Source organism: Diospyros lotus, chromosome 4 (assembly GCF_014633365.1).
Source record: "Diospyros lotus cultivar Yz01 chromosome 4, ASM1463336v1, whole genome shotgun sequence".
Lineage (NCBI taxonomy): Eukaryota > Viridiplantae > Streptophyta > Magnoliopsida > Ericales > Ebenaceae > Diospyros > Diospyros lotus.
This window is the reverse complement of record NC_068341.1, coordinates 30,772,924-30,796,971: the sequence shown is the minus strand read 5'-3', so window position 1 is coordinate 30,796,971 and position 24,048 is coordinate 30,772,924. Positions and strand designations below refer to the sequence as shown.

The 24,048-nt window shown below is 35.3% G+C and overlaps 1 protein-coding gene across 1 annotated transcript; it reads right to left on the bottom strand.

Annotated features, from left to right (window-relative positions):
* Positions 1 to 363: 363 nt before the first annotated feature.
* LOC127800252 (BTB/POZ domain-containing protein At2g13690) lies at positions 364 to 13,114 on the bottom strand. Its single transcript, XM_052334762.1, has 2 exons — positions 12,038 to 13,114; positions 364 to 1,520 (listed from the first exon to the last, which is right to left on the bottom strand). The coding sequence occupies exons 1-2, from the start codon at positions 12,731 to 12,733 to the stop codon at positions 582 to 584; spliced, it is 1,635 nt and encodes a 544-aa protein (XP_052190722.1). The 5' UTR covers positions 12,734 to 13,114; the 3' UTR covers positions 364 to 581.
* Between the last annotated feature and the right edge of the window lie 10,934 nt (positions 13,115 to 24,048).

Genomic DNA, 24,048 nt, shown 5'->3' with positions numbered 1-24,048 from the left:
GCTAAACCATAGATACAAATGTTGTCGAACCCATTAGTTTGGTGGCTTTGGTGGCCACCATAGCCAAGGAGAGAGAAAAAGAGGAGTCGAGGAGGGGGGAAAGAAAATGAGAAGTTGCATTAATTTTTTCGACAGAGGTGGTCGCTGTCATTTATAAAACATGAGAATACTCTTTGCCAGTAAGGGAAATCTCTGGGTAATCAGTGTAATTCTCTAATTTTTTTTAAGACTTGCACAATGAACGGGACCCACCAAGGAACCATGGATTGTTTTCTACCATCAAAAAGTCCAAGGACAATCACACCAGCTGGGATGGGCCACACAAACAAAGCAAGCAAAGGCAGATGGGGTTTGCTTGGAGCATCACAACCAAGAACATATTTCAACTGCAACTACTACCGGTTAAGCCATTAACTAACAAGAGCTCTTTTAACAAATCTACATAGCTACTTGGTGGTCTCTCTCTCTCTACATTATTAATTTCCTTCCACATGTGCCAGTAATCATTTAAACCTACAACAACACTACTGCAAGATTACACCACAATACAAAAGAGGGAAACTGTGACTGATCCAACTGAATCACCTGGATTCAACGGCATAAGTTTCAGAGCCTCTCAGGAACGATCGACGCCACCATACCTGGAATGCTTTACTCAGGTTTGGGCATTCAGCACCCTGCTTGGAAAAACACCGAAACCATTCCATAAAAAGCCCGTATTGCTGCTTCAGAGGAAGCGTAAGCAGGGCCTGCCCCATGGCTTCCTCCAATGCCCTCACATCCAGACCCTTTCTGCACCTTTGTAGCCAACCAAAGTCCAGTAGCATGGGATTAAACCAGGCCTGAAGTAGCGCCAATCTTGTTTCTGACTTGCACTGCAGTTTTCGGGTCCCTAGTGCAATGAACAACATAGCTGAAACCCGGCTGAGCTCATACCTAACCATCGGGGATGCCTTCTCATGCATTTTTAACAACTCCCCCTGATCTGCCCACAGATCAACAAAGTCCTCAGCCATTTGCTTATCAAGAAGGAGCTCCATGAGCCAGTTGATATTGTCAACCTGTTTTGAGATGCGCTCGACTAAGGGCTTATCTGTCTCTTGTTTGACAAATTTCCTAGAGCTATTTGAGGTGGAGGCTTCCTCAAACAGTCTAACCAGTGAACCCAGGCAAGACTGGCAAACAGCATAAAGATCCCCCTTGTTGATGTCTGGATAGTTCTTCTCATAGATCGAACTTTTGCACAAGAGGCCCTTGACTAAAGACTTTAGCTCATTTCTTGCATTCGTATCAGTACAACTGGTAATAGACCAAACCAACCTTTTAGCCAAAATTTGCTGGGAATCTACAGAGTCCAGTGGATAGAGTCTGGCCAAGATGTCTTGAGTTGTTTCTTCATCAAACTTAAACCTATTGAACAGGTTCCTTAGTTTCTCCTCTTCTTCCTCACTCCAAGGCACTGCCTCAAGGTATTTTAAACAGGACATCACACCCTTAGTGAACATGATTCCTGCAGATACCTAGCATTTATAAGAAAAAAAAAAAAAAAAAGCTGTGATTAATTATGATAAGACCTTGTAACTGGAAAAACAAACAGGCATACATTCAGCATCCATGAATAGTTTCATGAATTTAAATTGCTCAGTTCACGTCTTTTTTTCTTTTAAGAGCTGCTAAGGTCACATACATACAACTTTGCTTGCTTCATTGCATATGAAATGAATTTATCATCACCAAGTGAACAAATATAGCCAGAGAAGATATGTTAGGTTCTCAACTTATATGAACTTTGTGAAATATGATCTCATTTTTGCAAAAAATAGTGCTGAGACACAATAGGTTTTTCTTAGGATTTTTTTGTTTCTACAGCATCCCATTCTTCCTCCCTCACCCTTTTTTCTTCCATGATATGATGCATATAAAGCAGGAACCAAAGGCATCCTACCCATATCAAAAAAAGAAAAGAGAGGATAATTACAAATAGCTAATTCTTCTACATACCCATAAAAAAATCTCTTGGACTTCAGATTAACTCTGCTTATGCATATCATCTTTTTATCTTTCCATAGCCCGTTGTAAACCAGAACAAATGAGGGGTTTTATCACATCCATCATGAACATGAATCCTAAGAATACTCCTTTCTTTTTCCTTTTCCTGATTAGTGGTTCCAGTTGAGGGTTTTTTTTTCCCTTACCTTATCTTTCAATTATTATGCATCCTAGTACTTGACCAAGATGGATGCATTTTAGACCCTATTCATCATTGTAACAAAAGATGCAAGTTTTCATATATTAAATTGCTTCCATGTTTTCAATGTAAGTATTACTTTTTATTAGCTCTCACTTGCATGGGCACACTGGGTGAAAGATTTCAAATATCATTCATTTAGTTGAACTAATGATGGTATGACAGAAGAATCCCACCATCATTCACCCCAATGGTCCATATTATACAACAAGATGCATGATTTTGCTTTTGTGGACTGTCCATTTAGGTAGCATTTGTTAACCATGATATAGACCGAAAAATGTGAAATATGGAAAGCATCCCAGACAAAAATACTTTCCATTGTGTTTGTTAAATTTTTTGGAAAGAAATCACATGACTTCTTATCTTGAACTTTCAAGATAAATTTATCTATCCCCCCCGGATAACTTATCTTAAACTTTACAGATAAGTTATCTTGATAGAGCCTTATCTTACTCATTTTACAAACACTACCTAAGCAAATAAATAATCTGTTCATTTTTATTGCACATAACACAGATAATCCAGTGAGTTGCACTACAAACTTTACCATTCATGTAATTTATGCTGATTTCGTGGCACTAGCTCAGGACACATGAATGGTAGTACAAGCTTACAACTTCACAAAAATAGGGAAATGTAGGCCACATGCATGGAATGGCCTGGGCTACTTCAGATAACAGTAGAAAATAAGCTTTTACCTTCCTTGCTAGCAGACAAAATATTATACAACTGATCATTAGAGTGACAAAAACATTCTACCTAGATCTCATTCAAAAAGAAGACAGGCTTTGTGAAGTTTTTGGGAATAACCTTTGTTTGGTTGGATCTTCCTCAGGTTTATGGATTACTTGGATAAAGTGTGCCTTTCAATGCTATTTGACTATAATTCAGCACACAAGACTAACCCCAATTGGCTAGGGTTGCCTCAAAAATGTATGTTCTCCCATCACTTCTGTGCAAATATGCCTATCCATCATGTACGTTCAAGTTATGTCATTATTCAATCAAGACAATAAATATTCTTTTTGAACTCAACGTTGTCCTTTTAGCACCTTAATATGGACGAAGTTACTTCTGCAGACTAGTATTAGCTTGTCTAATTTCATGTAAAGAAAACATTAATACATTTTTCTGTTGCTTTATTTTCATTGATGGTTTCCAAAATACACCCAGTTCTTAATATTTTTTCTTTAGTGATGCCCATCCATCATTTCCAAAACACATCCAGTTCTCATTAAATATTTCCTCTGCACATTGCACCATCATATGCTCATATTGACCTGCGCCATAACAGAACTTGGCAAAGACAGCACCTCGACCACTACCGAAGTTACTCCATATTGCAGGCTCCAGCACCTCAACTCTATTGACTGTTACCATGAAAGTTCGTTAGGTGCAGTACTCCTGATTCACTCACTACACCAAAAATGGGTTCCCCAGGGGGGAGATTCAATGATGATGTAACCCGGCACCAAAACATGGGCAAAAAACCTTTCACCCATTCCACGCTGAAGGCATGAGGTAGGCATACCTAAAGGGTAGACAAGCCAGAAGCAATGCACAAAGGAGGCACACTCAAGACAATGTGCATCAGTATAGTGAATAAAGCCCCTAAGCTTGTATGGTCCCTCAATATGTGGATGTCTCTCAGTGAGCAGGTCAAAGGTCACATTCATTGGCATACTAGCAGCACATGCTGGAACGTGCCAGTGTCGTGCGCAAGCTGCAACAAAGTGACACACAGCCCAGGCATTTGCGTGCAGCAGGCATGACACAGAGTTTGCATGACTAGGCAAGTTGAATTGGATTAAAACTAACTGGTGGCAGCCTGGCAGGTTGAACCAAAGCACTCAAACATATAGTCTATAGCAACAAAATCATGTGGGGTGGTGTGAACCCATTAAGGACTTGGGAGAAGTATAGTCAGAAAAGATAGTTGTATGCAGACAACCTTGGGGCACACCAACAATTGGCTGTGCCATCAGTTGCAATGGTTGCTAATAGTTGTGGGTGGTTGTTCAAACACGGATTTGATTCACCCAAACACTAAAAAATGTTCCAGGGCAGTTAGCAATGTCAACTGCAGATAACCTCTTGCAGTTGGGGCTGTCGACTGCAAGTCATATGACTGTCACAACACCCACGTCTATAAACAGGGTTACAGGTGCAGTTTTGAGCAGCTAGTAATATGCATGCAGGCATGTAATTGTGCCCAGCAAGTTATGCATTTCCCACGTTATTTCTTTGGTGATTAAGAAAGGTGTAGAGGATTTTTCCCATAATTCTGCGGTGCCTCAGCTACTTACATTGTGTGCATTGTGTGAGATTTTTGGCTAAGACAATGTTTTGAATTGCGACAACTGGCATCAGAAGTCAAGTTGCAACCTACCAAAGTCTTGTCCAACAAGTGTCAGATGGCACAATGTCTGATATTGGCTTTAAGATGGCTTGCCATATGCCAAAAATTAGACACGATGGGCTGTCCCAAAATTATGATTGGCTGAAAATAAAAGGACACAGAACTATTTTCCTATGTCCATCAGTAGAGCAAGCCAGACATGTAATACACAAGGTTCCTGTCAAGGGGTACATGTTGGATAAATAAAATGAGATGAAGTGTAACCTTTTAATGCCAACAGCCAACAATGAGTTGACTTAGATATTGGTTGTCTACTAAATATGATCTGCTAGAGTGGACAGCAAGGGTCCACTTTGATGTTGACTGTTCACTCAAGCTAAAAAATTTCTGATTACTAGGAATCAATGACAATTAAGGTAAGGAGTTGACTTTGAGGGCAATTTAGGGAGACTAAATGGGCGAGTTTTTGCCCTGTTTTTTGATAAGTTGCTGCTTGCATGAGGGGATTCTAGAAATGCCCAAATTGGTAGATTTTGGTTAAGTTTTGATAAGGTTTTTAAATAGCCAAGAAGGGCCACCAGAAACTGCTGAAAGCAGGATTAAAAGTTGATTTATCATGATAAATTAAATTTTAAATCTCATCATTAGTCTCAAAAAATTATGTAAAGTGAAAGAAGCTTCTAGAAGGCAGTTAGGTGTCTCCTTAAACTGAGTCATCAGCCATGTCAAGGAGAGGGCAAGCCATCAAGCAGCTGCTAAGAGGCAGCATGCATGGCAGTAAAACAGTCACCTACTTCACCAGCTTAGAGAATGCTATAAAAAGGCCACATGACTGATTCAATTGGAACTTTTGGAAAAGGCTCTTCATATGTAAGAGAAGAGGAAGAGAGCTGCAGACTAGAAAGAGGTAAAGGAGAAAAAAAGTGAGGAAAGAAAGGAAAGGTTGTTAGTTTAAAGAGGGTTCCTTGAAGCCTACTTGTTTCCATGTTGGGTAGTTAGTAAAAATACACCTAGGCTTCTTTCTTTGTTGAACGGCGCACACCAAAATTTTATGTGGCATCCTTTATAATGTATTCGGCATTATTTGAGAATACATGACTCGTGTGCGGAAAGATGTGTGAAAGATATCGTGCATGCATGAAAAAGATTTAGTAATGTTCTGAAAGTCATAGTTGGAAGAGCAGGAGTTTAAAAACATGTGCATTGATAGGCTGAGAAGGATCTTTAGAGTCTGAAAGCAATCTCTTGGGATTACCGCCCTTGCGCAATCTCCCGCCGCTCATGCTCTCAATTTCAGCAAATGAGGTAAATCGCAAGTGGAGGCTTTGGCTCACTGCGCAGGGCAAGGAATCGAACCCATGACCTACTGGTACGAATCCTAGCTTATCGTGGCCCAACCACTTGACTTATGCCCTGAGGGCGTAATCTGTTGGTAAGCTGGAAGGTGGATAAGAGGGAAATGGAATGGCTAGAATCCTAAGTTACACAGAAACAAAAAGGGGAAACGGATACAATACCAAATGGAAACGAGAAAACGACATTTTTCAAAAAAGTAGAGAATGGAAACACAGGGAAAGCGTAAATAAGAAAAATATAGGGGTTTTTTTTGTAAATATAATTTTTAATCTAGAAAATTATAAAAAATAGTTATTCAATCAAAAAATAAACATAAATTCCATAATGCATTCAAACAAACAGAAACATAAGTTCTATCATTCATGAACCATGACTTACTAATTAAAAACAAATAATAAATTTAAAAAAAATCAAACATAATACAAACAATAAATTTAAAAATTTACGTACTTTTAAAAACAAACAGTAAATTTAAAATTTTGGAGTTAGAAATGGAAAAGTCCCATCTCTAACCTAGTTAGAGACGAAATTTTTCCGTCTCTAACCTCTTCATGGATGGAAATGCGTTTCTAAGTTTCTAATATTTTCATAATATTACAAAAAGGCCATGAAGTGTTTTCAAAATTGCGGAAATGGCCCAAAAACATTTTTTGGTGTTTCAAAAACGGAAAAGTTTCGAAAACACCGAAATGATGCCCCCGAGACATTTTCGGGCATCATAGGTAGAATCTAAGTGGTGCACCTAAAAATACATTTTGTGCACATTTGTGGCTGACATCATGTTTTGTTGTGCATAATTGTCTCGCATGCCTTGTCTGAGTGTTTTTAATGGGTTCATATTTGTGTCTACATGCATATCATTAACTATTTTTAAGAGAACAAGTGGAGGAGCTACAAAAGAAAGGAATTCTTAAAAGACCAGTTTTATTTCTTTTACCTCTTGATTTTGTAATGGGATATATAGTTGTTCTATTTTGGGACAATGATTATGTTCTAATATAAGTGGGCATCATATGTTATGTAAGGAACTGTTAAGTATCTTATAATAATGTTTGGGCTTAGACATGGGATGTGCCTGAGTTAACAATGTGACTAGGGGTACCACTATCAATTAAAGTCCCCACTAAGTTGGTAATTGTGTAGTGTTTGGAAACAGAAGTTGACTAAGACAATAGACTATGAGATTAACTTTGGAGGCCAGAGAACCTGGATGATTGTTAATAGTCGGCTGACCAAGTCAGAGAGTAGCTTACCTCCATTAAGTAAGCGAAAAGTCAACTCTAAGATTGACTTAGGAGACCTAGAGGAACAAGAAGGTTGATTTGGGGGTAGGAAAATTGAAGGTCAAATGCAACAAGTAGTGTCTACGACACATCAGCTGACCGAAACAAAGGTCAACTTTGGGGTTGGCTGACCAACCTAGTTCGATGACTAAGGGGGAATTGACTGTTACAGTTGACTACGACCTACAAAATGCATATGTAATTCACTAACTCATTCAAGTGAATTGTTCTAGTTAGCTTGGGTTCCAAAGACCTTGATGGGTAAGTATTAGCCTAAATACACACAGACTCCAAAGGGACAGAGTTTAGAGATTTCATAGTGAAGTTGAATTGGGTGAAACAAGAAGTCCAAGGGAAAAGTAAATAAAATCCAATCTTGGTAACACCACTAGAGGTTGCTAACTCCCAACCTGAGCCCTAACATAAGTCTCAAGGAAGGTGGTTATGGACTTCATGTCATAGATTGATCAAGTCGTGGGTGACCCCAACAACACTTCCACAACACCACCAATAGGGCATGTATAGGTTAGGGAGGTGGAGCTGGGGACCTTAGCAGGATCACAATAGCTATGTCTGATGTACAGGCAAGGCAACATAAGACCATGCAAAAAGACAACTAGTTTGCTACAACAATTCTCTATTCAGTGAGATCCGAAATCTCAGATTCAATTAATTTCATTGTTGACACACCAAAATTGGATGGTGTGAGATTGATCGTGGTGGTAATCAATAAATTCTAGAAGGAACCAACGTTCATTCTAGAGCTTGTAAAGCAGACATGGTTGCTGAATTGATGTCTAAAAAATGTGGTGACATACTCTTTACTACTCCAGGATATCATACGAGACAAAGACAATTAATTTACTAAGAGATTTCGGACCACATTGTTCAACATGATCAGGTCAGAATAGTAACCCTCTACTACCGATCATCTTCAAATTGATGGATAGACAATGTAATGCCTCACATGAGACATGGGAAGGAGTGGAATTATGGCCACAAAAGTGAACAGAATGATACAGCAAGGTAACTTGGGTGAATTAAGTGCGTAAATGAGAGAATTGTAGTCTGCATTCAACGTAATGGTAGACCATATGGAGGAACCAGTTGATAGTTTGGAGTATTAGCTGCACAGCAAGAGACTATAAACACTCAACAGATGGTGGTAAACATTTGAAAGTTTTGTGTGGACGGTCACTAGTTTCTGTAAATAGTGAACAGTCTTGTTGAAATCTGTTGGTGTGCAGATGCTAGCAGATGTCAAAATCCATAAAAATTGGGACAGCTTTTTCAACCAAGTGAGGACTGGTCATATATGGTTCAAACATAGGGCACAACAAGGGGAAGTTCCCCACACCAAAATAAGGCAGATGAACATGTTCATGTGGCTTTTTGGAGACATTTATTCTAGATGCCATAGCTCAAAACTAGGCAAGGCTAATATATGGTCTCAACTGACATGTAGGAGATATCATGGTCCAACTGACTGGACAGATGGTTTCATGCACCTAAGGTACATTCTTTAGAGGAACTCTCCAACCATGAAAACTCAAATGTAATATAATGTGCACACATAACTTACTAGCCAAAAGTTAAACTAATAATGGTAGTGTAATAATAATGAGATGCCAAGTCTTGTGCAGGTTTCATCCTGAAACTATCAAACTTCAAAAAAGTTTTGCTTGGATATTACTCACATTTTTTCCCCTTCTTTAGATTACTTATCCTTCTTGAAACCAGCCTTCTTTATATTACTTTTCTTCTTGTATTTGGCTAACTCTAAAACTTAGGATTAATTCAAAGAACACAAGATGAACTTAGACTATAATGAAAATGAATTATTGCATCCTAAGTAGCTAGTATGTGTCCCGAAAAGGCAACAGTTTAAAGCCCTCAAAAATGTCATTAAAACACAGAACTGCCAGTGTAAAACACCACACATGTTTGCTAGTACATTGCATAAGCTACATGTTATATATAAATATATATTAATATTATCTAATAATAATTACATTGATAGTTTTATGATATATATATATATATATTATGATCTATTCTTTGTTTTACTTTATTTAAAGAAAGTGGTAGTTATGAGACGAAAAGGCATGTCCTTTGGTTTTATTGAGGTTTCTAAAGGACCTATTACTTTATATTGTGATAATCAAGCTGCAATTCATAATACTAAGAACAAGAGGATGTCTGGCAACAGTAAACATATTGCAATGAAATACAATCATGTAAGGAATCTTGTTAAAAAAGGTAAAGTGTTTGTTGGGTATCTTCCTACAGATCGAATGCTCGCAGATCATCTTACGAAACCTTTGTCAGGTGAGAAAATTCTGAAAGCTATGAGGAACATGGGACTGTCACCAATTTAAAGAGATTTGAATCCTACTCTTTCAAATGGATGTCAATTCTTACTGAAAATTCATGTGTATAAGAGTTCAAAGGCAATCCAATCAAGAATTATCCTTAAAATGTTAACGCAGAGATTACATTTCAGTGCATAATATATTCAAGGAATAGTGGGGGTAAAATGCACATGTGTAAGTACTATTCCTCTAAAGTCTCAAGTTTGGCTATATGCACTTTTTGTTTTTTCCATAACAAGAAGGCTGAACTCTATTCTTAATAGTCCTCATAGCTTTAAGTGTTGTGATAAAGCGATTGTGGACACTCCTAATGAGACTGCCAATGCAAGTAAGAAAGTGAGAGGCCGCTTTCAAAGGATTATTGGTGAAATCCGAGAGTACTTGCTAAACCAGGATAAAGCGCAAGGAACATTGAAATGCATTGTCGTTGTAGAATCAAGAACTCATGTATAACACGAATATGAATATTATATTCATATTCATTCTAAGGGTTCAAGCCTTGGCCACCTTTAGTTATGTGTTATACAAATACCCAACAAGTTTCTGTTTGTGTATTTTTTATTTTTTATTTTTTATTTTTTATTTTGCTTTTACTAGTATTATTATTAGATAATAAGTGGGGGATTGTTATATATAAATATATATTAATATTATCTAATAATAATAACATTGATAGTTTTATGATATATATATATATGTTACAATCTATTCTTTGTTTTACTTTATTTAAAGAAAGTGGTAGTTATGAGACGAAAAAGCATGTCCTTTGGTTTAAATTTAAAAAGATATATACTTTCAAATTTCAAAAGTCATGTCTTTTTATATTGAAGAGTTGTGACATTTCCAAATGATAAGTCCTTTCTCAAAGGGACATGATCTTTCAAAAGGTTGTGTTCTTTAGTTCCATGCCTATTGGCTTTAATAATCTATAAATAGATTTGGACAAACAGGGTGCAAAAAATGAGTGAAAACAACTCTTTTTTCTTCTTTTGATAACTGTCATCGCTTTTCTTTACTCTCTTATTGCTTTCAATTGGTGAGTTTGAGTTCTTGGTGGTAGAAGAGATCAAAAGGTGCAATTTTGATTTCTTAGTTAGGCTTTGTATCCTGGGATTAGAATTTACATTAACCTTTGCATCTAGTGGGGGAAATTACTATCCTAAAGATAGTTTCCTAAAAACGCCTTGCCTAACACAATCCTTTCCTACTTCAAATTTGTTGTCTTTCCTCAATTTTTATTTTATTATTTTTTCCTATATTACTGCAACACTACAATCGTTCTTGAATATCCTCCAGTCAATATCCTTGATACTTGATGCAATCACTAATGAAGCATAATAAGAGATAAAATTAAAAAAAAAAAAAAAAGCAATCTTCTTTAATCTCATTACTTATGTCAAGTTAATAACTAAAATGAAAGACTATAGGTAATCAATTGATTGTAGATAAACACAGCCATAACAGCTAGCTAAATAAATTTGTGAGAAGGGGCAGAATGGACCAATTCATCTATACCCATCACAAGGCCAACTAAATCCAGCTGTAGATTCCCATAAAAATTTACACAGCACCCAACTTTTCAACTTTAAAAAACAAGAATTATAAGAAACTTGACACGAATACAAAATTTAACCATGAGAAATAAAAATCCAACACCTCAGCAACTCAAAAGATGATGGATGGATTAAATGTGACTTTTCTGAGATACCGTTGCTCATTTAAAAATTAAAAAAAGTTTTTTCCCAGTATGAGCTAACAGTTCAAAACAGAAAATTAAAGAAACCATCCAAATACCAACTCCCTACCTACCTTCGATGACCCATCCAACTATCTAATTTTATGCATTATCTACTTTGTCTTCTTTTTTGCCTCTTTCTGACAGCTTCCACTAAACTTGGCCACACTTTGTTTGTTATTTGGAACTGGGGAAAAATATAAAAAAAAAGAGGGGGGAAAATGAAATAGCAAGACAGCAAAAGCCTCTTTATATTTCCCTTCCAACCCAAAAAAGTTGATAAAGAAATAAAATAAGGCACTAGATCAAAAAAATTTGTGAAGCAATTGGTAGAGCAAAAATAGTTTGAATTCAATCATAAGCTTGTACAAAACTGGCCAAAAAACCATAATTTTCAAGAACACATTGAGGTCTTCCAAGAAAAAGCATGGACCTAAATTTTCAATGTAGTTCCTAGTGGAACAGAGAACCCATCTGCTATGGACTCTAGCGTGCAAAAAGAACCATAATCTCCACATGTCTGCCTGTATGATCACCTCAATCTTCGTACCTTAATCGTGCGCTAAAGAATGGTATAAACTAATCAATCCATAAACCAATGCATCCACAAATCCAAACATCTAAAGAATTTTCAAAGCTGAAGCATTTCAATGGTCCAAAATTTCAAGTCCAAATAATCACCTCAAGCATGTCGATTGACCGATAAACTCCCATCTTCAACAAACGCTTAGTGATGTCTTCTTCAAACATCAGCTCAATGGTCTCCCGGAACACATTCAAGTTCTCCACTTCAGGAACCTCAATCCTACACAGATTTGCCGCCGAACCGCTGGAACCCTTCCGGCAATCCGCGATCAATTTGGCGAAAATCATACTGTTCGCACTCAGAACCTCCGAATTCAGCTCCAGCACCAAACAGCCCCCATTCTTCCCTTTCAAACTCAGCCTCACATCGAAGATTCCCAAGCCGCCGTCCTCTCTAGCATCATCACTCGAGCTCTCCGAACCCTCCGGGCCCCGCGACTTCTCCGAGCGCTCCAGCGTCCAAAACCCGTTCGCATTGGCGGCCGGCGAGGGTTCGGAAACGGGGATTTCGGGGACCGGATCTGAGGTGGGGTCGGAGTCTATGGGGGAGACCCGGCCGGGGGAGAGGATCCGGCGGCGGTCGATCCGGCCCACCAAGCCCAAGCGGGTCTGGGGAGAGTTGGGGAAGGAAGGAGCGGATTTGAGGAGGGTTTGAGGCGGCGGGGGCTTGGGGTGGGAGAAGAAAGGGTTATCCGGGCTGCGCGGTGGCACGGCGAAGGAGCAGCACCAGGAGCGGCGTCGAGGCGGAGGGTCACGGCGGCGGCGTGGTTTGTTATGGATGGAATTCTGCATCTTCTTGGGTCGTGGGTTTTACCGGCGAAGAGGGTCGCAGATCAGGAGGTTAGGGCATGATGGCATATATCATCATCATATCCATATATTCATATTCGTATGGGCGTTGGAAATGGGGATTCCTAGCAAGCAAGGAAATGGTAGGGTTTGTTTGTTTTTGTGTTGGGATCCATTCTCTGTTCGGTGATTCGTATTTGTAAAAGCGAATCAAAACGGCGAAGAAATTGAGGAACTTGCTTCGCGATGCTGTGACTTGGGCATCCACAGAGACACAGAGAGAGAGAGAGAGAGAGAGACTTGGAAAGGGGACAGTCCAAGCAGCACTAATGCTCACTGGAGAGTGAGCTGGACTTGCAGTCCCTGTTAAGCACTTGATTTTACCCTCTTTATTTCTCTCATCCTCCCTTCCGTCGCTACTAATAAGTTTTGAGTTTAATTTGATGCAAATCCAACCCGTGAAGTTATTAATAATTATAATAATACAAATTTTGATGGGAGTCAATTATATAAATTTTTAAATATTTATATTTATAATTTCATTTTTTTATTTTTTATTACTAATTATGTCATATTTAACGGTTACCTATTTGTTTTTCTTCCAACTTTTCTCCTCTGTTTCTTTCATTCTCACAAATGTTTTTGTAGAGCCTCTTGTCATTTATTAAATCAAATATTCTTGTCTTATATTTAATATCCATCGCTTAACTTTATTATTATGCAATTTTTATTTTTTATCTTTATCTTTTTTGTATTATTATATTTTTAGAATTTTCATGTGGTTACACTCATTTTTTTTTATATATGTTAGCTCTTATTGTCTAAAATTTTAAGTCAAATAATAAAAATATTCTTATAATCATTCAATGAAACTTCTCTCTTTAACTTGAAAGAATTTTATATTTTATAAAATATTATATGCATTTTTTTATTTTAATTAGTAACATTTTTTATACTTTTCTTGATACATTCAAAGTTAACACACATGGCACATGTATAATACGACCCATGTTTAATCTTGCTAGGTCCATGAGCCAACCCTAGTCTTAAATAGGCTCATTCTTGTCGAGCCCTGTTCATTATTTAGGCCAACCCCAATCTCATCCACCTTTTCGGACTAGATTTGACTTCAAGATTTCTAGTCTAACTTTGACCTTGAGATTGGGTGCCCTTGCTTAGGGTTAGCAAATTTCATAATAATAAAAAAACTTGCCTTAGCTAGAAGGATTCTTGTTGTAATCCAAACTTGGGATAAAACCAATCTTGAGTAGCTCTCTTCCTTGCCACTTAGGATAAGCCTAATCTCAACTCATGGATAAGCCTAATCTGTTATAGAATTTATTCTCAATAATCTAAAATTAATCTCTTCTCATAAAACTTAGAAAGGCAATTATCAAATATAAGGCACATCAAATCTCTTTAGATTTGACTTGAATTATCTTTTCTAATTAATAACGGTCACGGATCTCAATTCTAAGTGAAGAGCCCTTCTTAAACAACATAAATAGATGAGGAATTTTAGAATAAGCATTCTCAATTCTAATGACTACATACAGGGGCGGAGTCAGAAAATATTTTCAGTGGGGGCAAAATTTATTAAGGAAAAAAATAATAAATAATATAAATATATTAAAATTAATATAATTTATTTAATTTCTTCTTGTTAACATATGACAAAGATTTTCCTTTTAAATTTTTTTTCATAATTTCTTTAGTGTGGGCCAACTTAATGGCGGGCCAAGGCCCAGTGAAGGCCATGGCCTGCACTGGGCCTATGTTGGCTCCGCCCCTGACTACATATACCTTGTTATTCCTTCACATTTAACTTAAGTACTAGAACGACTTTCCTAACAAGCCCCAATGTTGTTTCACAATTAGTTACCAAAGTTCAACTCTTGATTGAAGCCAACTAGCACGCTCTCTTAACAAATATATTAATCGTTAATTTCGTACATCATCATTTCCCTTCTTTTTAAACAATCCAAAATATTGAAATTGAGCATCAAATCAAACCAAACTAAATTAAAGTAGTCCATAAATTTAGTGTGCAAATTAAAACATAATTGTCTATTGAAAAGTTGAAGCAAACAATATTAAAGTATATTTGATAAAATATCACATGTCCTTATAATAATACAATTACATCTTTTATTTTCATCACTTGTTGCAAATCTAAACTTTATATATTGTATGATATTTGTTAAACATATTTTTTTGTGCAATTATTTATTATGTAGTTGGAAATGGAATGTCAAAGACTATGTAACTTGTATGCTTGTCCAAAACCATGTTCAAATCATAATTCTATACTTTTTGTCCAAAACCAAGTTCAAATCATCATAAAACTATATATTGAATGAATCATGCACATGCCTACTACAAGTTAAGTAAAAGAAATTAGTGCTTTGAAGATAAATATGAAGAAAAAAATTGTTGTAAACTCGATGCCTTTATTAAGTCACAAATTTCATCCATAAATGACATTTTAATAACAAGTAGCGGACATGGATACACAAATTTTGGTCAATCATATATTACCATGTCTCTAAGATGAGGCTTTCTTGGGAATCAAAACTGTGTAATGTGTCAAGGAGAGAAGTTTTATTTTTTTTTAAATTACATGCTATCACTTGTGCTCCTGCCGAATTCGTCACAGGATTATCACGAAGAAGGTAAATCAGAGATGTGCCTGGGTGACTAAGATTTTTTTTTTTTTTTTAAAGTTACGTCCACTGACATTTACCAAGGATCACTCCCAGAATGATGCAAATTTTTGCTTCCCCCAGGAATCGATCCCACACTAACAGCCTCCAACATGACATTTTACAATCCCCTCATTGCCATCCAGCTATATCCCTAGGGGTAAGGGAAAAAGTTTTATTATAGCATCCCAAAGAGGTCATAGAAAGATACATAATTATTTATGCGTGCTTAGAATAAAATATAATATTTTTTAAAATTGTTTTTGATGACTCGAGTCAGATTCTTATTCTTTTTATGTATCTCTCATTTGTGTTGTTTATCAAATTTATCAACATTGGATGATGAAAATATCTCCTACCACAAAATCTTTTTTAAGTAAAAGGGAAAAGATTTAGTAATGGAAAAAAATGGAATGGTGTAAGGAAGCAATTTGGGTCATTGTTTGAGAGGTTATTATTAATAGAATGGAAACTAGGGAATTGGATGGAAAGGGTTTTCATCCAATCTTCTCCAAATTAACATTTTTTATCTTGTCAAATTGAGGGGAGGGTAAGGGGTTGGGGAGAGTTGTGTGGAACCAAAGTAGATAGAAGAAGAATAGATTGAATAATTTTGTCATCTTACAATTCTCTACCCTCAGAGTGAGTTTCGGCCTATGTTGAAAAGTCAAATATCGATAACATATATTGTCTATCTCTTTACATCATCTTGAATTATCAAGGATAAGCTAGTTAAGTTTTGTAAAAATATAATTAATATTTATTATTTAATAATATTTTATTCAATCCATTTGCATGTTTCTCTCAAATGAGGAGAAAGTATGGTTCATTATTTTTCATTTTTCTTCTCCCCAAATGAGTAGGAAAAATTTTCATCTTGTTCCGCCCTTTTTTTATTAACTTACCTTCCATTCCAATAGAAAATCTCTCCCAAGTATTGTCTTACTAATAATGATATGGTTACAAGGTTACTAGCTTGATTTTTAACGTCATCTATGGTCCAAGATATGATTAATAAACTATGATTAATAATGTTTGTAGGGAGATTCTAGCATGATATGATTTATGACATTGGTTTAGTACATCAAGGAATAAAATATGATATATATATATATTTTTTTTTATAACTCAAGTTTTGAGATTTGTCTACCTAGTCTTAGGAATGGATGGCTTTCTCCTCCAGTTTATCTGTCGGGTAAATTCAAATATAGTTACAGTATATATACACATAAAACAAGACATTCAATTCACATCTCTATATAAAATAAATGATACCACAAGGATTTGATCCTTGGTATTCCTCGTGAAAGTTTACATGCTTTATCATTGTGTTATACTTCTGAAAACATGATATGTATTTTTAAATTTTATTGAGCAACGTTACAAGGTGGCATTAAGTTGACTTTCTACCCATTTCTTCAATGAAAAAATGTATCGATCAACTTAGGTCTAGACACTCAAAATACTAGGCCTAGTACTCGGAACAAGGCAAAATCCCCACTTTTGTCTAAATCTATCTCCACCCTTTGTCAAAATTAGCCAAAAATTATTAATAGTGACAAAATCAGTGAGCTTAGCAGAAGGTGAAAAGAGAGAATAGTATTGGAAAAAGCCACCAGTTTTCTCTCGTGATCAATCAATTGAAGTTATTGTGGCCGGCCGTCTAAGGGTTGGTACAATTAAAGAAACGCCAAAATGTTGTCTCATTCTAAACTAGGTGCTATAGAATATATAATTAATTAAAAAAACAAATGTGGGCTGTCAACTACCACAAAAGTTTCATCAATTTGATAGAAACGAATCTGAAATAGAATGTTCCTCACTTCTTGTAACAAGCCTAAGGCTGCAACCGATATGGATCTTCTCATTAAATAATGTGGGAAGAAAAATTCAAAGGACAACAATGATTTTGATCTCTAGTGTTTGATAAATTAAAATAAGAATCTCTTAATCATTAGGCCTATTGATACGATAAATTTAAATATTTTTTTATTTTTGTGATTTTATTTAAAAATTTTAATTTTAACAATAAGATCCCGATTTGATCAATTGATTATAATTTTATCCACAACCTGAATCCAATTAGAAAAGCATCCACAATCCGTTGTCATGGCATGTCACTTGACATTTTAAAATATTTTGAGTGAATACCACATGCACATGTGTAAAAAAATAAAAAATAAAATGATATTAAATATATATATATTTAACATATATATATGTTATATATATATATATATGCATAGAGAAAAGGAAGCAAAGGGGAGGACAGTGACGAAGAAGGACGGCGATGGCAATGACTATGACGGCGAACGACGATAACAATGATTGATCTAGAAGCTAGAGGCGATGATCAATTTGGGTTGCTCACGGTGACGACGACCGATCTAAAAGCTAAACCAACCATCGATTTGGGCTTCCTCCTACTCAGGGCCATCTCACAGGAAGCGATCGACGACCCTCTGCTCTTGCCGGCCAATGACGTCCTTTGCCGGCTACCTCGCACTCGCCGTCGGTTCCTTAAGCCGGCCTTATCGACGTCAACAATTGGACATCAAGCTTCTAGATTTAGCCTTTTTCCAAATCGGCCTCCATTGCCACCTCAAACTTCTAGATCGATCGTTGCCTCTAGCCCAGTATCGTCGTTTGTTGTCATCCCCGTCCTCTGCCTACGTCGTTTGTTGTCATCCTTGTCATCTGCCTCCAGCCCAGCATAGTTTCAATCACTACCCATTTCTCTCTCTCTCTCTCTCTCTCTCTCTCTCTCTCTCTCTCTTTCTCCCCCCCCCTCTCTCTCTCACAGACCTACCTAGCGGTGGCCTAGCCTCTCCTACTCCAAACTTCGCCGCAACCACCCTCATCACATTTCTCTCTCTCTTTTTGTCACGATCGTCAGCCAAACTGGTACGTTCGACCAAACCCACACACAAACACACGCGGACGCCTCTTTCTCTCACCCAGATTTGTATGCGAAACCCACACACGCGGACTCCTCGTGACAGAGAAAGAGAAAGAGAGAGGAGGAGGAAGAGAAGAGGAAGGTGGCCGGCGGTCGCGCATTGAGTAGATGGGTTGCCGGCAGTGGCGCAATGAGCAAATGGTGGCCGGCAGTGGCGCGGTGAGGAGATGGGCGATCGACAACTATGCTTGGATTAGAGATGGGTGGCTGGCAAGTGGGGCGAGATTAGGGATTTGGGTAGGTTTGAGGTTGATTTTGGACTTTCTTGATCAGTCCTTGATCTGTTTGTTGAAGATAGGGGTAGAAGCGAGTTGTAAATACATGATCGCGAGCTGTGGCTTTGGTGGGTTTATTTCGATTATTCCTAATTTTGCTTTGTTTTCCAACTCTGATGGCAAGCATATAGCTCTTTGAGCTTCTAGGTTTTTGTTTTTAATGCTTAACAAGGTTTGGGTTTAGTTGGTTGGGGTTTTCTTTGGTGAAATCGGGTGTTTGATTGATGAAATAGTCTCAAACCTCTGCTTTTGGGTCGTTTCTTCCTTTTGCTAGGCTGCCAAAATGAAATTGTGCAATTTTCTGATATGGGATTTTTAAGTATTACTTTGATGCTATTTATATGAGACATATGAGCCCTTTTGAATTTGTTAGAAGTTATTTTCTTTTTGTTTCTGCATTTCTGGCTTTCAATCTGTTCAATTTATATTAACTTCAGAAATTTTCAGTAATCAGAATGGTGTCAAATGGGATTTCCTTTTTTACGTGGCCATATATATATATTTTTTTTGTTGGACTGCTGCTTGACTTTTTGCTATCAATAGGTTTTGTGTACATTGATGCAGGAATGAGTTGTGTTTAGTCTTTTGAAAAAATTAATCATACACCCAGAGGAAGAGAGAAAGATAGTGAAATGGGCGGGATTCAAAAAAATAAAAAGATGAAAAAATAGATTAAAAAAAATTCGACAAAGCTTTCTCTGAAGCTTTCTCGACAAGTAGGATTATTTATATCGTGCCTTTAGGCACGAGTATACGCTAGTATATCTATAACACGCATGCATATATATATATAAAATATATATTTAATATTTTTTTAGTTTTTTTATTTTTTTTACACATGTACATGTGGGGTCCACTCAAAATATTTTAAAATGTCAGGTGACATGCCACGTCAGCGAGTCTTGGATACCGATGAATCGAATCCAAGTCGTGGATAAAATTGCAACCAACTGATCAAATCGGGACATTATTGTTAAAATTAAAATTTTTAGATAAAATCACAAAAACGCAAAAATATTTAGATTTTTCACACTAATAGCCCTAATGATTATATATTATCAGTGGAAGGATGAATACGAAGCTACTGTTTTCTAGTTATTTGAAAAATAAATAAAAGAAGATTGATTTATTGTTGGGGGAGAAAATAATGGAAAACATCCTTATTTAATTTAGGAGTTGTTGTTTTTTCGTGTTTCAGTTTTAAATTCATTTTCAGTTTTAAATTCATTTTCAGTTTTGTATTTTGAGTGTTTCTTTCAAAATTTCTAAAAACGCATCATTTTTGTTTATAGTATTTTTTGCATTTTAAAATTTTGAAGTGTGTTTGTGATGAAAACAATCAAAAAATATATATATTTTTTTAATTTTCTTTATAAAGTTTTTTTTCGTTTCAAAAATACATTTTTAAAAATATGAAAATAAACATATTTTAACTGTTTTGAAAAACTAAAAATTGAAAATGACCTAAAAATAATGAAGAAAAGAGAGTCTAGTGGTTACTATAAATTTAGAAAACTTAAGGTGTATTTGATTACATTATCTAGAATTTAATTCTAAGTAATAATTATCTAGAAAATAAAAACCATCACATCCAATTAAAAAATAAATTTCATGGAAATAAGTTTTAAATGTTTATACTATACACATATTTTTCATAAAAAAAATTAAGAGTGTTTGATTGCTTCCATAAAAAATATATGTAATAATTACACATTTTTTATGATAAATATGTGTAATCAAACACACTCTTAATTTCTTGTCCATTACTTGAAAAAGTTTTAAGTAACTTTCTTTTGAGATTCTCTCTAGTTTGGGCTATTTGTACGAAAACACTGGTTTAATTTTTTCTTTGAGATCCTTATGATTTTTAGTTCTTTTGATATAACACCCCTTTGGTAGTTTTTGGTACAAATGATGTTAGTTTTAGCTAAGTTAAGTTCAATTTTAATTAGATTAAAGTTTAGGATATAAAATATAATTACACAAAAATTTAGAAAATAAAAAGCCATAATCAATGGTTGATAATGATGGTGGCCATTGGTATAGCTGGTGAAGAAGTGGGGAGATGGATGGATTCTTGAACCCAACCATCAAGCACCCAACCGCTCCAAGTCATGAAGGGAGAGAGAGAGAGAGACGCGCGCACAAAGATTTAAAGAGTCAAAGAGTCTTTGCCATTGTAACGAGTAAATTTGTTTTATTTAATTTTTAATTAAATTTTGATGATTAATAAAAATAATATTTAATATTTAATTATTTTTGATTAATTTATAAAATATTTTTACACAATATATGTATTATAAAAATTAATATTTTCTATTAAAATTATTTTCAAGTAAGTAAAAATTCATACAAATATTTTTTTATCAAAATTTAGACAAAAAATTAATTTTTTTTTTACTGTTGCTACAATACACTATAGTACGCTACAGTATTTAGACCGTTGGAACAGTAATCAAACCGTTAGTGAACAATGTGCTATAGTGATAGTGAACAGTATTTTTTAGAATGCTTATAAATAGTTTCAAACTCATTTTGGAGATCATTCATTACTTATATTGTCTATTCAAAGCACTCAAACTAATTTTCAAACATTCCAAGGCTCTTAAAGTTTCTTTACACATCCACCGAAGAGTCACAAGGCAAGAGAAAAAAAAAGAGATCGTAAAACCAAATCCGATCTTCTTTATTCAAATTAAGGTTACTAATTTATTTAAATTATATTACCTTGTATATTTTGTACTTAATTGCTTATTTATTTGTGTTCAAGTGTGGATAATTATTTGTAAACATTTAAACTATCGTTGTGGATTGTATAGATTTTCTATAATCGTTAAAATATAGGGGAATCTAGTTTCCAAGATAAGTTAACGTGAAAATCTTGGTGTAATGGTTGTTTAGAACTCATTGTAATCTAGGTGTGTATCTAGTTTTCAAGGTGAGTTAATGTGGAAACCTTAGTGAAATTGGTTTAGTAGAATCCCAAAAGTGGTTAGACTTAGACTTTGGGAGAGTGGACTGGGTGTGTATGAAATACCGAATCATTATAAATTGTCTTGTGATTCATTTTATTTATTTTTATTATATCTTGTGGCTTGCATTTATTATTAATCTTAAACATTGTTTATTATAATTATCAAATATATATTCTTAAATAAAATTATTAATTATAAATATTTATTAAAATTGAAAAAAAATTTAATCACTCAATTCACCAAGAGTAGCCATGCCCTAAGGGACTAACACAATCATCAGAGAAGAATGTTGCTGCCTATGAAAGATGCGTCTACAAACTACAAATTCTAGAAGCAAGGTGGCATAAACACAATTGCATGTGAGCATACCTCAACTATAATATACCTTCGCATAATCTTGACATGCATTGTACCATTTGCTAAGGATTTTGGAGAAGTCCACCTCTTTTCCATCTTTGAGTACAACACCACCATGGATCATTCTTTGCAATTTACAAAAAAAGTCTAGTTTAGAGATGAAAAAAATATGTCTCTAAACTCCAAAAATTTTGTTTCTATTTAGTTAGAGACAGAATTAGAGATAGACTTTTTTTGATGTCTAAAGGGCCCATCACTATCCAATTAGAGACCGATTTTTTATTATGTCTAAAAACAAAAAATTTATCGCTAATTTGGTTGTTTAATTGGTCTCAAAATCAATTAAAGTTTACATTTAGAGACAAATTTTTTCCATCTCTATTTCGGATTAGAAATGGAAAAAATTATATCTCTAAGATAAGGTATGGACCAAAAAAAATCTAGTGACAAAAATAATTTCATTTCTAAATTAACTATGGAGGAAAAAAGTTAATTTCTACTTTTGCGATCAGTCGTTGGTCACCATCTATGGCAAATTTTGAAGATTGAAATTGATCATTGGAATTGTCTTGGTCTAGTGATCGATATACCCAAAAACCAAAACGATCCAATGGTTAGATCTTAATAGATTTGCAAACTAATTTTTTGGAAAAAGGCTACCTGTTTCTGGAATGGCATCGCTAGCCACCATCCATGGAATATTTCGACGATTAGAGCCAATCATCAAAACCCAAAAACTAAAATGATCTAACGATCAAATCCTAATAAATCTAAAAATTAATCTTTTTTTTTTAAATGTCAACCATTTTTGGAAGGGCATCACTGACCACTGTCGATGGCAGATTCTGTCGATCGAAACTGAACATCCGAATGGCCTTGGTCTGGTGACTAACATATCCAAAAACCAAAATGATCCAACAGTTGGATCTCAATAGATCTTAAAATTATTTTTTTTTAAAAAAAATGCAACTCATTTTTGAAAGGGAATCACCGGCCACCATGCATGGTAGATTTTAACGATTGAAACTAATCATCAAAATTGCTTAGTCTGGTGACCAACATACCAAAAAATCAAAACGATCCAATGGTTGGATCTTATTAGATCTAAAAATTAAAATAAGAGAACTTAAGTTCTTATCTTAAATTGAAGAAACTTTGGTCGCCAGCATTTGGGATGACAATCAGTGGCTGGAGGATAGAGAAAGGACTATCAGACAAGAGAAAGAGAAGGTAAGCTGATGGATGATGTTTTTTTACCAGGGAAGAAGAAAATAAGAAGACACAGGCGAGATGGAGAGGAATAGGCGAAGATGAAGGAGAAGGAGGAAAAACAAATAAAGGTGAAGTCGAGATGACAACTGGAAACTATTAGCTGAAGAAGAAGAGAAGAATGAGACATAGGCAAGAAGGAGAGGACAGGTGAAGGTGGAGGAGAGAAGGAGAAAGAGGAGAAACAAATGAAGGCAAAGGCAAGCCGATGGCCAACGATTATTGCTTAGAGAAGAACGAGCTAAGGTAGGCAAGAGGGAAATGAATAGGCAAAGGCAGAGAAGGATTGATGTTTTACTCTTGTGTTTATCTTGTGTTTGATTTTGCTGATGAAAAACAAAATTGATAATATGATTTGCAAACAAAATTCAATTTCAAGTACCTTTGTGAAAATGAAAACCAAATAATCTATAATTTTCTATAGATGGAGATTTGCACAAACAAACTTTAAGATCTAAAAGAATCTCCTAAATGATTTCACCAAATTGGTTTTGAACAATTGGATAGTGGATGTTTTTACCTTTAATATAATTTTTCTAAGTTTGGAAGATTAGTGTATTATAAGAAAACGTATAAGAAAATGTTTTCATTTTGAAAAACTATCTCCCGGTATTTTGATAGATAGTAATCATTGTTGTTAAAACAATTTTTAATGAATTTTTTAATAAATAAAAGGTATATATTTTGAGAGTGGAAAATTTGTTAAATCCCGAGTTTGTACTAAAATTAAAATTCTATTTTCTTATGGTTATGGATTTTGATTTTTTAGATATTTTTATTG